At 40.0% G+C, this 17974-nt stretch overlaps 1 protein-coding gene across 4 annotated transcripts in view; it reads right to left on the bottom strand.

The window, feature by feature from the left end:
* Positions 1-17974, bottom strand: part of cntn6 (contactin 6) — a 237776-nt gene that overhangs the window by 146154 nt on the left and 73648 nt on the right. For all 4 annotated transcript variants that reach the window (XM_026168943.1, XM_026168942.1, XM_026168939.1 and 1 more), the window contains 9 exons: positions 15596-15719; positions 15185-15360; positions 11797-11892; positions 8959-9162; positions 8712-8814; positions 8385-8569; positions 5406-5548; positions 5185-5314; positions 4702-4855 (listed from right to left, as the gene is read on the bottom strand). In XM_026168943.1, coding sequence (XP_026024728.1) covers positions 4702-4855; positions 5185-5314; positions 5406-5548; positions 8385-8569; positions 8712-8814; positions 8959-9162; positions 11797-11892; positions 15185-15360; positions 15596-15719 — 1315 coding nt within the window. The remainder of the gene's footprint in view (positions 1-4701; positions 4856-5184; positions 5315-5405; positions 5549-8384; positions 8570-8711; positions 8815-8958; positions 9163-11796; positions 11893-15184; positions 15361-15595; positions 15720-17974) is intronic.

The raw sequence follows: 17974 nt of genomic DNA, 5'->3' as shown, positions 1-17974 counted from the left end.
AAGTAACTTTTAAGTTTAAACTGCAGATGTCTATTATTAAAAGATACCTCCGTTATAAAGCTTTCAAATGTATTAAAATGTTCATATATTTTTGTATCACATGCTATTACATCCTGACACACACACACACACACACACACACACACACACACACACACACATACACATGCTAATAAGTAAGCTTGAAAAACAGGAAATGCTACGCAACTGTCTCTTGGTATAAATAAATCTGACTGCAATGCCTCGGTTGTGAGTATGATCCAATCTCTCACCCGTGCACGTAGTTCTTTGAAAACTCTCTGACTGTCTTGTATTCCTTCATTGTACTTAAAATGTCACAAAACCACTGACAGAATGTATAACTTGCATGTTTTTAATTTCTTATTTTATTTTCTAATTAAAATGTAAACATTAAAATGAGTGAACTGTGTCCATACTTTTTTTTTCTTCAAATCTACTGGCAGCTAGTTTAAGTATAAAATACTGTTTTCATGGAGAGAACTTATCTAAATGAATTCCTTTCAAACCTGTAAGGTTCATCGTAGGCAGTTTCATTCTGTAAAGAAAGCTGACGTACAGTGTGCCATGAATACTGCTACTGAACCTATTAAAGGCAATAAATTTACAATTTTCAGTTTTCCAATGAAGCCAAATGTAAGAAATTTATGCTACATTTTCCTCAATCAATTCAATCGATTACCAAATTTCACAGTTATTAAACTGAGAGAAACCAAGTGAGACTTCTACTGCCACAAAAATCAGTTCAACAATAAACATGTGCATTGGGTTAAGACTGTGAAAGGCCTCAACAAAGAGCATTTCAAATTGTTTTTTAATGGTTAAAGCCATCTTAAAGTTGATCCCGAGAAGTATTAAATTTGCGGTGGTGAGTTGTTAAGTTGTTGATGTAAGGTTATTTAGTATTAAAAAGCATGAGCCCACTAACTAAGGAAGAATATTTTGAAGCATGTATAAATGGGAATCCTACAGTCTTGTGCCTGTAGGTGGGGTCTTTGGGGTTAGCTTACAACCCACCAATTAAAATTTCCACAGATGAAGAGACCGCTTTTTGTGATGCCGTGTGCATGAGTGACGTTAGCAATAACAAGGACAATAATAAAAAAGGAAATGACCTTTCGAGAAAGCCCTCCACCTGTGAAGCTTTCACTTGTAGCACATATGTCATTTCTAGTGAAAAAGCAGGCAGAGCAGTCAGAATTCTCTGAAAATTCTAAAAGTCCTTGATTTAAAAGGGGAGAGGGAAAATGTAGGCTCTAGTTTTAAGCCAGGGACCATGTTTCCCCCCCCCCTCTGGGAAAAAGAACAATCTCGAGCTGCATGAATCACAGACACGTCTCACACTTTTGAAATACAACAAGTGCCCTTGTACCTATCACCATGCTGATTAAAACTCAACATCTTTATTTTTACATGACCAAAACTGTAAACTACAGGGTGAATAAAAAGTCTTATTACACTATGAGCGCTACTGCTGTAAAACCTTTTCAGCAACTGAAGGCAAATTATGCTGCATCCCTTTTAATCATAGCTGGTCTTTCAGAGATGGTGCCACACTTTGTAAAACCATCCATAATATATATTATAAGGGATCGTGGTGAAGCCCCTCATGGTATCAGCTGTTATGAAGAAAACTGTTTTAGCTCCATTCCACCCGCATATAAACCAAATGTCTTCTGATTGGCTGTTTTTCACAAGCAAAAGGTTTGAACTACAGGTGGGTGCTCTGTCCTCACAGACGGAGCTGTGTGCCCTACATGACCTTCTCAGAAATATTTCTAATATATATGATTGACATCACAGAGAGTAACGAGCACAGCTTGGGGGCAGAGCACTCATTGGTCTGTTGGAATTACACATACGATAACCTCATTATTTAATATTTTAGGCCTGTTTTAATATGAGCATCTTTCACTGTAAAAGTATAAAGATGACAGAAAGTAAGGAAAAGGATAACAGGTCTCCTTTAATAACACCTGTAATAGTAAAAAAATACAGAACAAAATCCAATGTATATCGACCTGTAAGACAATCTAAACAAACTAAACAAGCATGAAAAGTAGTCAGACTGCTAGAATGACAATGAGATCAAATCAGGGTTCAAAACTCGAACCAACAATAATCAAAAAGTTCAAATGCGAGAATAACAGTAAAAGCTAAACAGGAACCCAAACTCAAATAAATTTACAAAGAATTGCAAAAATTACCACAACACATAGGACCATGATACTAGAAGCTGGCTACTGAGATTTATTATATATTAGGGCTGCCACAAACGATTATTTTGATAGTCGACCAGTCACTGATTATTTTTGCGATTAGTCGACTAATCAGATCATGCATCCATTGGACATAAAACGTACAGCTTATTGCACCAACATGCATCTGCTCTTATATAACTATCATTAGCTTACAGCTGTAAGTGTTTCAGGTATGTGCTAACTAAAAATAAAGGCAAGATGATAGTTTATTAAATTTTAATGAAATCTGCAGGTTGTTTAAGTGAAGTTTAATAAACTCCTTGCTATCTATAATATAACGGGACACCGGAGTATATTCTTGAGCATCTCACACTTCTGATAATCAGTTGTCTGCTTGATGTTTATTCAACTGTGTAAAACTATAACTTTAATCTCAGCCAAACCGATTTACCCAGGAACAAATAAAATACTAAAAAAAGCCAAACAATAACATTTTTAAGTTATCTAAGTGACTTATATATCATGTTTAACCTGAGTAGCGAAAGGTTTGAAAATGATTTGCTGGGAGTCCGGTGTTCTCACCGGCTCTAGTGAGCCTTGCCCCCGGCTAGCTATCGAGCTAGTGGGTAACAGACGTCTCCGAAAACGTCGGAGCGCTTTTGCAAATATGTGGTGTCCTGATAAACTGAGCAGATATTTGAGGTTTACACAGCTACATTATATGTTAAACGTTTATTTTGTGACCCAGAAAGAATAATAAGAGTAACATTAAAACTAACTAGCTGCCGCCATTATTGACAACTGCGCTAGGCCGCGCTATGAATTCTGGGACACTGCTTCTTCTTCTTCGGGGTTTAACGGCAGCTGGCATCCTTGTACGTGCAGTGCTGCCATCTTCTGTTTCAGTCCGTTATTACACTCTTAAATCCTGCTACTTATCCCTGCATCTTTTGGGATCTTACAAAGCTTCAAACGACGCATGACTGTTAAATCAGTCGTCGACGATTTTGATAGTCGACGTAATCGTGACTAGTCGACTAATCGTGGCAGCCCTATTATATATTAATTTATTCATATTTATAAAGGATAAATGTTAAATCATACTATTTCTCCATACATTATTCTATTTGGTTAAACTGCCAACTTACTTCAATTTTCAAATATCATATTTCTTTTTTATAAAGGTAACAGCACTATAAACATTTTCCCTTTAATAAAAAGGCTGACTAACAGTTGGTAATGCAGCCTCATTGTGACATCAATACAGGAAAGCTTCTGTTCCTTTGATGGCCAATTTTAATGCATTATTACCAAATTTATGACCTCAGAGCTCCACGTTTAGAATACAATTAAAAATTCAACTTACTGCCAAACCTTTTGTTATTTCAAAGCCTCAATTGATGTTAAGGTGTTGTAAGCCACTGAAGCTGTGGTGGCTTTAGGAGGCAAGGCACTAACACAAAATTGAAGCCATTAAGTAATTATACAGTGTGAGACTGACAAGCCTTTTGGACGGTGTTTTACAGAAAAGACATGCTTTCAATTTCAAGTCGGATGATGTATGGGTATGCTGAACAATGGCTCAAAGACGGATAAACCAATGTGCCAATACTGCTTTTTATTCCCATCAAAAAAACAGAAGGATCCAAAATACTCCAATATTATGTGATTAAGATAATATCATATTGTCAACAGTGGGAGCTGCACTTAGGCGCAGCTCAAAAGTGTGTAAGGAAAGTGATTTTCAGTGATTGTTGACAACTGTTAAACTGCTGTGAAGTTTCCTGGGAAATAATTTGTCTGCCCTTATTGTAGCCTGTCTACCAGTTATCTAGCCATCACTACATGACCTTTCATGTCCCTTTCTTTGACACCCAGCGTTTAATGAAAGCAGACCTCATACTGTGCTTGAACTCTTGCTTGGTTCATCCTGTGTGGATTAGCTTCTGCTGAGGCTGGGTGCAACAGAAAACGGGTTCTTTTAGCTCACAGGTGTCGCCTCAGACCTTCAATCATGACACGGCGCGGCCTGTCATGTCGCCTGAGGTGGCGTTTCACTGAAAGATGGAGTCAGATTGTTTTTCTCTTTGGCTTTCACATGGAAAAAGTCCCAACAGGATCTCTGTTCTACTTTTTTTCCCCGGCTTTGAAGATCTGTAAAACTGCGGCGACACCGGACGCTTTGAAGTTTCAAACAGCTAAATCATAAAGTGCTCTCCTTCCTGTGCATTGCAAAACTGATAAGGCTCGGTGTCATGGCCTCCTTGGTACAGGCAGCAAACGGCAGCAGTGTCAGCAGAAAACCAACATCCATATCCGAGGGAATAAGGTGTCTATCTAAAAAAAAACACATTCTTTGACCAACGAGGAAGTTTTATGCAACACTGATTCCAAAGTCCCCTTGAGCCAAGGCATAAATAACAATCGGTACTGGAAATTAATGCCTTCAGTGGGTTGTGCAGCGGTGCTTATAATACCCTACCTCTCACTGTCCTTCAGGTGCATCCCCCCCTCTCTCCACCAGGAGATTGTGGCCCTGGGAGAAGCGTGGGGGCGACACTCTAACACCACCTCACCCCCCCTCTGGATCACCGTGGACTTCTTCACGGGGCGCCGGGTGAAGTCAGGCGGCGAGGCTGAGGAAGAGACCCGTGTTGATGCAGTTTGTCTCGCTTTGTCAAGGTGCAACAGCTGTGCATCAGCCAAAATGTCAAGAGCATCACCAGCAATTACGGAAATTATATGTCACCACCAGAGCTGGCTCATTGTAGGAAATAATTATGGAAATGAATGTGCAAGGCCGCGGCTCAGTGAGGTGCTAGTTTAGCTGGTTTCTACTTATTTATTCACTTTCAAATAGGGAGCATTTTAATTCCAGTGACAGCAAGATGTACAGACAGCATATCTTTGCCTTGCCTCTTGTTCAGTCCATTGTAAATGAAACAGGGCAAACACGACTGCTTACCTACAACCTTGAGCTCAGCACTGGCATACACAGATCCATGCTCATTCTCTGCCACACACTGATACATCCCAGAGTCTGACAGACTAATCTTGGGTATGGTCAGTCTGCCAGCTTCCAAATGGATCCTCTCCTGAACAATAAAAAAAATTGAAAGAAAATGTCAATTATCCTTTTTAATGATTTTGAAACATGCAGTACTCGTAGTCACTCACACATCTTACCTCTGCTTTTAGTGACTGACCATTCTTCAACCATCTGTACGTAGGCATAGGTTTGCCAATGGCTTTACATTCCCACTGCAGGTTAGCATCGATGGCCATATGGGCATCTTTCAGTGTCTGCACCCACTGTAGATGTTCAGCACCTGCAGAAAGACAAATGGTTATGAATATATCCTATGAATTCAAAAATTAATTGCATATATTCGTAAAAGTGTCGCTCTACAAAAATCATTCCCGATGTGACAAATATGGTAATTTCCCAGTGAAACTCAGGAATTAAGAGTAAGAGAGAAAGAGATTATTTTAAATGAAGAACTACTGCCAAACAACGTTTTTGGGAAGACAAAATCCAGTTTGATTACTCATTCTAAGTCATTCACGTGATTGTAGTGAAGGAGAAGGCATACTAGACCAGAGTTCACACTTCTGGTCTTTTCTGGTCTCTCCTAGGCAGGAATTAGTGACTTGACTTCATTAGTGACTTGACATGTTACTGCTGGCAACAGATAAGGAGTGGCAAGTAAAAGAAAAGGTAGTATTACCTAAGCTGTCTTTGGGTGATTGTAGACTTGACATGCTGCCACAGGTTTGGACCATTTGCAGAGGTTTTACTGTGCCTACTGACAGCTCTGCCATTACAGCATAATCGGTGAAAGATGACACCTCTGTACGAAGAGAGCAGCTCTCTCTGTCATATAGGACCTAATCTTTCTTATATTATATAGTGTATGGCACTGATTCTCTTTGCGAACCCACAGTAAAGAGTTTCAAGTTACGTACAACATGGCCAATCAGTGGAATCATTAATGTAACCAATCTGAAAAACCCAGAAAGAGATGAACTTCAAAAAGCACCCAAAGAGATTCGTAATAACTGTGCGAATGATTGTATACATTAGATTGTATAATCCAATTAGATATATAAGATGAGCTACATAGGGATAGGAAATTAATAAGAATTTGGTTCCTTTGTAGGTCGACTGGGAAATGGTCAACATTATTTAGCATGTGAATATGATCTTTCTTTGATTTCACGCTCATCTGTTTGGCTATTTGCATTAACACTTGTTGCCCATAAGTCCAAAATAATGATTTTATTGATTGATTTATATAAATATAAAACAATACTATTCTAACCGATACCAGAATAGGTATACCTACAGCAAGCGTGTGTTTTTATAATATACTTGAAGATTTGATAATTATGAACTGATCACTGCTTAGTTTAATTTGATTTGTGTCTCTCAGTCTGGTTGGGATTTAGTACTAACACTACTTAGTAAGGGTTAGGCACTAAATTGCACATTGGTTTTCAGAAAAGATTGTGGTTTAGTTTACGATATCTGTATTTACTACATTAACCCAGCACATTAAAAATGGCTCTTTAGCAGCATGTTTAAATATAATTCATTTACATTTGTAATGGGATGGAAACTTCTTTGTGCTGTTGCCATAACCTTGTGTATCTCTGAGACAGGTAATACCAGTATTTGGCATCATAGGCGTGAACCAGCTGTTCATGCAGGGCTTGTCTGAGCTTCAAGTCATACTTTCAGCGTCAGATGTGCAGTATTTAGTTACTAACTTTAAGAAGCTCTTGCTCACTACTACTGTTAGATTATTCTGTTATTATATGTTACCTTATATATGTAATCAAAGTAGTTGAATTAGAATACTGCTGTAGATCACATTATACCCTTTAATATAGAGTGTGTGAGCTGTATGTAGTTTAGTTCTCGTTATACTTTTGAGTTAACAGAACATATTCACATATTAGTTCATTAGATAAATGTGCATCACTCTGTATCCTTGATCTGCTGGGAATGTGTTACACTGTTTTCTTGACATGCTTAATTGTTGAATCATGAAGAGAAGGTTGTAAGCAGGAGACTCTGTGTCTAAAGACAGGGGAGATAGACAGACCACATTCCACACCCCCACCTTACAGAAAGCAGAGAAACAACTGCCGAGGTCATAACTTAGGCGCTGTAACAGAGAAAGAATGTGATGTTTTGGCTTTTACGACTAGCTGGGGGCCACTAGAGAGTATAAAAAGCTGAGCAACCCGTCACCATTTTGAGACATGCTGTCGAACCTCTGCAAGCATCTCTCCCGTCCGGACGTTGTAATGCTCTGACTGTTGAATTGTATGGAAATAAATGATTGTTGATTGAGCATAAATACACCGAGTATTGTCCTTCCTTCAGCCCAAAGATTCAAAGAATTGGGAGATTTCAACACTACTTTTAAGTACTGGTTAAAAACTTCCTTCTTTACACTTAACTTTAAGCTCTAGTTAGTTCTACTTTTGACCCTCAGATTTCTTTTAAATTAAAAAAAAAAAAACTCCATTGAATTTGTTCTTTTTATGTTTTAATGTGACACTGTTTCAATGCCATCTCCATCTCCTTTTGAATTCACTGTGAAGCACCTTGAATTGCATTCATGTGAAATGTGTTGCATAAACAAACCTGCCCGGCGTTACTGCTGCTTTGTGTCAACAGCCATTCACGGCTTAATCTTTAGCACTACTGATGTCATAACCAGACACCTCAGAATCCACGCTGCATGTACACAAGGTCTGCATAAAACAAAGGATCCTGAATCTAGTTCAGACACTGATATCCATCTTTCCTACTTTCTTATCTGCACACATGGCAGACAGGAGCAGGCGAGACACTGACTCCTCTCTCTGATTCAGAGATGGTAAATTTGTCCTGAGATACTGGAAATCATATTTTCTAATTTGAAAATATTTATTGCACTGCATTTACACTCCAACAATAAGGACATATGACTTCAAATTATCATGCTTATTATCCTTCCATTAGAACAAATATTAGAAAAAATAATGCTTGAATAAAGGGCTGTTTTCCAATAATTATAGCTCTGACTAAAGGTCTAAATATTACTGAAAAAGAAAAAAAGGGTTATTAGTAGACTCCGATAAGCACGAAGCAAAATGTTCTTTCTTACTTACTGTGGAATATAAGTTGCCCTCTGGCAACATTTCGTCCTCTGCTGTTTTCGGCTACACACTCGTACACGCCGGCATCCTCTGGGCGAAAATATGGAATTTCCAGAACCCCGCTGGAGTGGTTGATTTTAATCTTGCCAGGGAGTGGATTTCCATCAGCTCTTCTCCATGAGATGGAAGGCACAGGGCTGCGGAGGTCAAACACAAAGAGGTCACGCAGGCCACATTCTCCTGCTCCACCATGACCGGAAAGATTGCTGCTGCCGTGTTTGATAGTAATTGAGGACGCTGCTCTGCAAATACTCCAGTGGACTGTGTTGTGCCACTTACTTTCCTAAGGCAAAGCATTCCAGTTTCACTGACGATCCTTTGGAGACATGAAGGGTGTCAGGAAACTGAACCTCGATCTTTGGCTCGTATTCGCCCATCACCACTGCACAAGGAATAAATGGAAAATCATATCATTTAAAACACAAAAGAAGGGCAAGAGCTGTGGCGCAGGTGACAACTAGTTCACTCAAGTGATTTATCTCATAGACTGATAACCACAAGGCAGACTGGTGATGGTGATGCTCACCGTCCCTCCGTACCACCACTGGGGTTGGAGAGCTGAACACTGTTGAGTTGGTCATCATGTTTCTCACTGCGCATGTGTAGTTCCCCGCATCCGATGCTTCAACTTTGGCTATGTACAAATTTCCCGTCTTCTGAGAAATGAAACGACGAGCATCCTGCTGCAGGAAGCTGCGCTGTCCATTGAAAACCCATGAATATTTGATCTCTGGAATAATGGGAACAGGACATGAAATGCAGATAGTGAGGCACAAAAGAAATAAACTTTCCAGTCACATTTACAAAATTCCCAGAACAGCAAGACCATTAATGCCTAACACATACAAAGATAATTTAAGGACAAAAGTACAGGCCCACCCACACATTACACTTACAGTATGGGAGCTGCTCGGCCATGGACACCCACGCTACAAAGCTTTGGTGCTGATATTAATGCCAGAGGAGATTTGGAGTTCTGCACTTATTGAGTCATCATGGGATTGACCACTTTTAAGGACAATAATAATTAATTATTAAAAGGTGTGGACCGACACGTTCACTCTATGTAGTTTATCAGGAAATGAGAAATATATTTTATTTATCTGTTGAACAATACAAGATGACTTCAAAGCACAAAAGAGTTCAAAGTGTTTTTAGTTAAGCCAAGTTAAGATCAGCTGACCTTCTGCTCGGATGTTGACGCACAAACTTATGGTTGAGCATTTTTATAGTATACATGGTGAATTCAACTCCAACAACAATAAGTCATCAAGAATGTTCTTTTTGAGAAAAAAATAGGACCTTTTTGGACATTTTTAATTAAATTTAATAAATAATTGAGCCATTTTTCTTCCTTTATTATCATAAATTTGGGCATTTATTTTGAGTCGCTCCCCCAAACAACAAATCTGCAGCTGACTCCAGCGCCCACCTGACTATTTTTCTGCTTTTTAACTGAAAGTTTACATTTGTGTGTTATTTTCTAAAGCTTTGTGCCTTCACTAGGCTTGAAGCGACATGGGACTGGGTGCTGCGGAAAGGTTAGGTAACATGGGAAGCACTGAGAGATGGGCTAAGGTTGCGCTGACACATACAGCAAAAGAATAGCCTCTCTGTTTTGACTCGGATCATTGAGTTGCTCAGCGAGGCTGTCATCACAGGGGACTCCAGCAGAAGAATGTAGGTTTGATAAAAGTTGAACCCAGCACTGGGACTTTTTTTTTGGCGATATTGGTCAAGCCTCTAGCTATCAAAAATGTACAGAGTTGGTTAGAATTCTATGTTATGTGTTATAAAAACACTGGAGGATCATATTTTATTCATTTTTTCATTTTTTGATTTGAACTCAGAGTTTTGGGTTATTTTGGATGGCGTCATTGTTCCTGCCTTATCTGTTGAGCATGTGGAATATGGCAACAACACTTATGGTTATTAGTCTCTAACTTTATTAAAAATTATTTTACACTTCTGAAACAAATAAAAAACAAACAAAGAAAGGACTGATAAACAGGCCAATGTATGAGTGCAAAGCGCAAAGAAAAGCGAAAGAGAGCTAAGAAGAGTGAGAAGCGTCTGCAGGGAATGCTGAATGAACTTTGCTATTAGTGCAGCCCGCCCGTATCAGACACATGACATTCTGCAGGCAGCCCTTTTGACTGGGCAGATGGGGAAAAAAAAAGAAAGGAGAAAAAAAAGTCCCACTTGCTTTCCTTCAGGGAAAGCTGTGAATTAAAATCATTACAAGGGAAGTCAGGGCAGTAACTGACAGACCTTTCATGATTAGGGACTATCAGAGAGTGGGTCTGTTGAAGAGCTGCAGTCTCACAGCAACAGAGGACTTGCAGGCACATAATCTCATGTCCTCTGACAGAGTTTAACTCACAGAGCAGCTCCTTTTAGGCCACTTACCTATTGATTGCTCTGAAAAGCTTCAAATGTCTCCTTTTTTAATAAGGTGCATCAGTGTATTCCTCAAGTGGTGCATCAACAAGTATTAAAGAAGTATTTAACATTATCTAAAGGTGGAGGGGAAAAAACACTTTTTTGTTCCATTTTAAAAACACCTCCAGCTACTGTGGCGTTATCACATCGTACAAATCCCATCAAATGTTTCACTATGCTTCATTTAAGAGGAAAAATAAAGAAATTGAGGGTTTTTTTGTTGTTGTTTTTTTTAAACGGGAAGGGAGGGAATGCTGGAGGGCAAATTGCTAAAGTGTGGATTCCCACGTGGCAGCAGGATTCAGTTGGAAACAGAGAGCGGAGAAAGGCTGGTATGCTGGCGTGAAATTGTGCTGGTGGGCATCGAATGGCTGCAGGAGTGTGGACCACTTTGAGGGTCTGCTAATCAGTAGCACACAGACACATGAGCCGACTCACTGCTGTGCCGCGGGATAAACGCTCCCGCGGCCGCACCAGCCACCGGCAGCCTTTATTACCCAACAGATAACCTGCCCACATCCAGGAAAAAAAGGAAAAAAAATGACAGTCGGGGAAGTGGAGCACTGGAGACTTTATAGATGACAGCATGGTCACAGATCATATGGGCAAGAAAAGTGAGCTCAAGGTTAAGAAGTATGAGGCTATGAACTATAGATGAAGGCATGGGTCTGGGCAGGTAGAGCTGCGGCTGATCATAAAAAGTTCCCTGTCTGACAGATAAGGAGAAGTGAGTGGAAAACAGTATGTCACGGTTCTGAGGGAAGAGCTGCAGAAAGAGAAAGTGGGAAGACATAAAAACAAAGAAGACGCTGCAGTGTTACAGCGAGATAATAAGCAGCAGAGTAAGGGAACAATAAAGATTGCTGAGGCAAGCAGGAGTGTGAAAGCACAGCAGACAAAGAGTCAGGAAGGTGCGCTGTACCTCCGTAATGGGGCGGGGGTCCGCAGAGCAGAACCACGGCCTGACCCTCTCTCACCGACACCGTGTTCCTCGTCTTGCTGCTGAAGTTCTGCAGAACTGTTGAGCGCAAAACACATCAATAACTTTTCAGGGTCTGACAGCTGTAATAACTTTAATTTTACGTGCGGGCGACATCCGAGGGAAGGGCGTTTTAATCCTGCACAACATTTCCCAGTTTGTTCATATCGCTCACAAGTCAAACCCAACAGCCCCCTGTTCATATCACGGCATGCGCTAGAGACCAGGCAGAGGGTACACCAAAATGCTCCTCTCCAATCGCGCGTTAGAGATTACTTTCACCTTTAATTAAATGCTGCTGTGCTGCGTGAGACAATAAGCAGTGGGGAGACATATCAATTCCAGCGTCAGAGAAATACCATCAAATCCCGGGAGGGGAGCAAGCAAATATCAGCGGTTGTCAAACCAGAAATCAACTGATTAAAAGTCCTTCCAAATCAAGACGTGCAGGCTTCATTCCTTCATGCATTGCATCAGAGCTGCAGACTAGTGTGCAGCGGTAACACACTTACTGTAACTGCTGTCATCCGTGTAACACTACTTTTTGTTTTTTTGTTGCATTTACTTTTGACAAGTGATTTTTTTTCCAGGTTTAAAAAACAACAGAAAAAATTGATGCTGTGCATTAATTAGGTTTTAAAAACCACTAAAGAAGGCAAACAAGAAATGCACTGTTTGACCAAAACAGGACGTGTTAGACAAAAACAAGACTGGCAATCTCAGTAGCTAAACAAGTAAACAGCTCTTTTTCTGGCAATACTTTACCCTATCCAGTGGAAATATAGTAAGGCCACCAAGTTGTTTATTTTTTGCTTGCTTCTTTTATGCTCAGTCACACTACAGAAAAAAACGATGGCAAAAATCAGTGCTTGCCTGGTGATTTTTCTGCATGTAGCTGCAGCAACCAACTGGTCAACCAGAAGTTGAGCTTACAACACCCTCAACCTCTGGACAATCACTTTCAATCACAAGGGGACACAGGTTGCATGGTGTAAGGCAGCCTGGCTTCTAACAATCACGGTCCGACTGCAGTGAAACAGAGTCAGTCTGCGCTGATGAGCGCAACTCGTCTGCATCTCTTTGCAGTTGAATCAACTCAGTTAATTACCAACAGGCTTTAACAGCAAGGTTTTCGAGCAGCTATGCAGTCCTGTAGCAACTACATCACTATTTGTTTCTAATATAAGAGGTAAGAGTTGCCATAAATCTGCTCGTGACGTGGTCACCAAACACAGTTTTAATTAGTGAGTATGAGCCGCCTTCATCCAGTACTTTTGTTAAGCTTCTTTGGGCATGTCTTACCTCTACAACAAAGAGAAATTCACACCCCACAATGTGGCGGGGCGTGGTCTGGACATAACTGCAGCTGCCGTGCAGGTGCGTGCACCTTCCCAGCACGGCATCAGCAATCATGTCCCGTCTTAAAATCTGTACTGGTTCCTGTTTTGAGTGTTGTTGTTGGAGTGTTCGGCTGAGCTAGGAAACTGCAGCCTTGTGTGTCTGTGAACAGCAATCGAGTGTGTAAATAAAAGTTAATGCTGAAAAGCATGTATGTGTCGTCAGGTCTGCCGTGGGTCCTTTATAGGGCTGGGCTATATCATACCGTTCATGGTAATACCGGTGTAATGTTGGGCAACGATAAGAAAATGAAATATCGCGATAGAATATGGGTAAAACGCGCATGCGCAGTGCCTTTGTTTACATACGCACATGGCGGCGACGCAGAATGAGAAGAGCGAAAGCGGATCGTTGAATGAAACGGATGAACCAGAATTGGTTTGTAAAAATGCTGCAACTTCAGTGGTGGTTTAGCTTTCGTCCGTCAGATACACAACAAAGCACTATTTTTGGTAGCGCATGCTAGCGGGCCGTTGTTATTACCGTGTTGTTTGGAAAATACAGCACACTTAAAATCAATCCTTTGATTTTTCTGAAAATCAACAGTGCCCCTTATAATCCCGTGTGCCTTATGTATGAATTCTGGTTGTTTTTACTGACTTCGAAACGATTTTATTTAGACGGCACTTGAAAATCTGTCAAATGTTTCAGTACAACTTTGCTAAGCTACGAACCCACCGCTTGATGGATTATCGGAGCATTACGGCTATATTAGGCAGGAGCCTCGCGGAGTGATACGTACGGTGCTTCAACATAATATTACCGTACTGTGTGTGTATAACCTCTTTTTAAGTTTTGTGGATATTATACATGGTTATGCTGAGGATACGTCGGCCAATTTCCACTGGAAATGCCTTTTGGTTAAACTGTCAGCGAGGAATTTGCATTTGCACTGTTAAATTTTTATATAACTTTAATGCACTTAAAAAACAGCTGCTTGTTTAAGTGAAAATACATTGATGTTTTGTTTTGTTTTTTTGCACTAATAAAGTTCAGGAGTTGTAAAGTATTTTGTCTAGTGTCAATTATATCGTCAATTATATCGTTATCGCAAATTTTCAAATGTATATCGTGATAAATATTTTTGGTCATATCGCCCTGCTCTGGTTCTTTACACACAGTTTTTATCAGTGATTAATTATTAAAAAACAACTTTGCAAGCAAAGGCCAGAACAGTTACATCAGAAAACTTGAATTTGTTAACTTCACAGCTAATTCTTTTTTAATCTGACTCCGTTTCATTGGTCGTCCACGCTGGACCTGCAGAGGCTACACACCTTGTTAGCAGTGCACCACAACAGTTGGCTTATGGCCATACTTAGAAGTTGGCAGATTAAACATGATGAACTTCTCATCAGAGAAGCTTCTGTGGGTCTGAAATAGCTGTTTAATGACCACAAAGCTTACAATATGCTATATTGATAATATTGTACTGGATGTAAATATGTTTTATATGGAACACTTAGAGGGACATCACAACTATCATCTAACAAATTTACTAGCAAAGCATTAAGAGTAACACGAGTATAAAAACTGGGATCAGATTTCAATATTTCTGAATATCTTACCATTCAAATAAGGAAAAACAGCCAAAAACAACCATTATCTCTGTCCAGTATCATGTTCTTGCCCAGAACAGAATACAGAATACTTCTGGGGTTTGGACACCTGGCCTGACGAATAAAATATTGTGTTCTGGGATTTTTCACCATCTCCTGACATTTTAAAGACCAAATAAATCAAATGATTAACCAGGGAAATTATAATAGAGATAAATGGAATTAATCATCGGTCGCAGCCCCACTCTAACTGTTTTGCATTCCGTTGAGTCACACATAATATCACACCGAGTCAAAGTGGGGTGGGAGAGTGGGATTTTTTTTCACTGCTGTTACAGTATATGCATATTTTAAAAAAAGAAGAATCAACTCACATGCAAACTGGACTTTTGCCTCCCTGCTGACAACAGTCCCGAATGTGTTGGTGGCAATGCACTGATACACTCCCCCGTGATTGATGACATGAGGGTTACTGATCAGCAGGTTCCCCTCTACAAGGCTGTAGTTTAGATCTGAGTCCGTGTTTATGTCTCTTCCATCTACCTTCCACCTGCACAGACAGACTGATGAAGACTGAAGCATTGGCACCATCAATGAAAAGTGATGCTGGCCAAGAACATGTAGCTTTCCTGCTTTTCCAGAAAGCATCGCACAAGGAGACCAACGACTAAACACAAATACTTGTAGTGAACGACTGCATTAAAATATAAATGGGTTCTGTAAATTTGATCCCACACGCTGTAGTCTCACTTTGTAGATAAACAAAAAGCTGTCAAACCACTCACCTATAACGCGGAGGTGGGTTCCCTTTTGCTTTGCAGTTAATAAACACCTGCTTATCATCAGTGCTCATTGGGAAAATACTGTCGCTAGGTTCCTGGGTGAAGACGGGACCATGGCGTGTATTCTCTGCAGAGAGAGAAAAAAAACAAGAAAAGTACAATGGGGAAAAAAAAAAGCACTCATTGCTCAGAAAACTGTGTGTGAACTTAACACCTATTATAATTAGCTGCCAACATGGCTCCTTGAGCAGATCCTGCATTTAATAAACGCTCTCGTGCACATGTCACGAGGCAGATAATACATTATGATGAAAGAGCAATTAACCAAAGATAACCCTCAAGCATTTTGGCTAACTGACTGAGTTTTTCTTCCTCCTCTCCCGTCCTCATTCTTACACATCCACATACACAGTTATGATCGCAAATCTGTGCAGCACATAAATACATTTGAGTAACACATGGCTGAAATGTTACTACTACCATTACTACTACTACTACTAATAATAAGAAGAAGAACAAGAAGAAACAAAATGCATCATCATTAGTAATCATATCATTGGTCAACATGTTTTCAGTGTATACAGGTATATATGATATGTATTTCACTGGTGCTACTTCTATGTGTCACAATGCTTTCAACAGTGTACTGTGAAAGGAAATAAAATTTATCGAGGCGTATTTTCATATGCTTTAAAAAACATGTTACTTTACCTCGCAGCTGTACAGATTTCCTTTCCTTTTGATTTGAAATTTGATCCTTGAAACATTCCAATTTGTTCTGATTTCATGAAAATTGGATGAATAGTTTAGTGCCGAAAATTTAGCCGACAAAATGTATTTTAGTCATTTCTGGTCTCAAGCTGACAAAGTAGCATATCATAAAAATCAGAGTCAAACAACAATTTTAAGCATCTTTTTCAGTTTAAGTGGCAGAAACTGGTACACCACCTGGAAATCACTGGCTAGCTGGCTTCCTCCTAATGATATCACACACACTGTAAAAGATGGCAAACATTTCCCAAGCACAGCTGAAACTATGACTTCTGGCAAAGCAGCTTCTACTATTGAATCAATAGTCCAAATATAAAAGAGTGTTGAGCTTGTGATTATTGCAAACATTTCTAACATGTTTTTGCTCCGTCTTTGGGGGCCGTTGAGTGCAGATTGATGGGAAAACATTTTTTATTAAAATGCCAAAAGACAACAAATACATGAAAGTACAGAAAAGCAAAACACAGAATCCAGTTTAAGCTGAATTACATGTCGAGAATAATTAGAAAGATGGACAAGTAACCCAGCTGGCTAATTGAATTATGTTTTATTTCATCTTTGCTTTAATGCAAGCAGGATGACTTGGTTAAGATGTTTACACGAGAGCCGCAGTAATCAAAGTAGTGCCCCATTCTGCTTATAATCTAATTAGACGAGCGCATGCAAAGCTGTATACATGTTGTTTGAGCATGCATGTCTGCTCCGTGAAGCTTGTTGTTTTGGTTTCCTCCAGCCAAACTATCAATACACAGGAGTAATTAACTGATATTGCACTAATTAGTCCCGTGAAATCTATCGTTTCTTTAGCAGATGCACGGCCACACTGTGGCACTCGCCCTCCCTCTCCACCGACCACGTGTGTCATATGCCCAAGCTGCACAGCAGCGCTGCTCCGGGGGGGAAAAAATTGTCCATTTGTCTTCTGGTGCACTTGAAAGGATGAGGTGCTTTTCTTTTATAATACAGTCTTTAACCTTGACTAGGACAAAACGCGCTCCCTCCCACACCATCATCACCATCATCCTAATGAGAGTGGGAGTCTTTGCCTCTGGTAAGGGCCTTGTTTCCCCAACCTCTGAGGGAGGTGCTTCATTTTTTTACCCTGTTTGCGGTGTCCTTTAAATTAAACAAATTAATGAACCTTTAACAGCGGGGCTATTTCACCTGGGAAACGATTGGGTTGGTTTGAGTTTGTGCTCGCGAACAGACCTGCCCTGAGAACACGCCAACTGGACCACCAGCACAGATGAACACACACATACAAATTAACCTTAATTAGATTTCCTGGGAATGCAAGTGAATGTGCGCTCCGTAGTGAGCGCACATTCACTTGCATGTATGTAGAGTATAGCGTGTAATGACATGTGCATAACCCTCTATTCTCTGCTCTGTGACTGCAGACTACATTATGCGCCTCGGTGAAAATGCTGACTTGAGTCGAGGCTCTAAATCAATGGGAATGCAAGCATAAATAACAATACAATAGACCCCACTCCATATGCTGTATAAATTTAAATGTATTCCTTGATGCCTTGTAAACGGTTGGCTTGAGTTGAGCATACAGTATATTCTTCAAATGTGACTGTCAACACTAAATCTCTACGCTGCGCA

The sequence above is a fragment of the Astatotilapia calliptera genome, chromosome 5, assembly GCF_900246225.1.
Source record: "Astatotilapia calliptera chromosome 5, fAstCal1.2, whole genome shotgun sequence".
Lineage (NCBI taxonomy): Eukaryota > Metazoa > Chordata > Actinopteri > Cichliformes > Cichlidae > Astatotilapia > Astatotilapia calliptera.
This window is presented reverse-complemented; position numbering and strand designations above follow the sequence as displayed.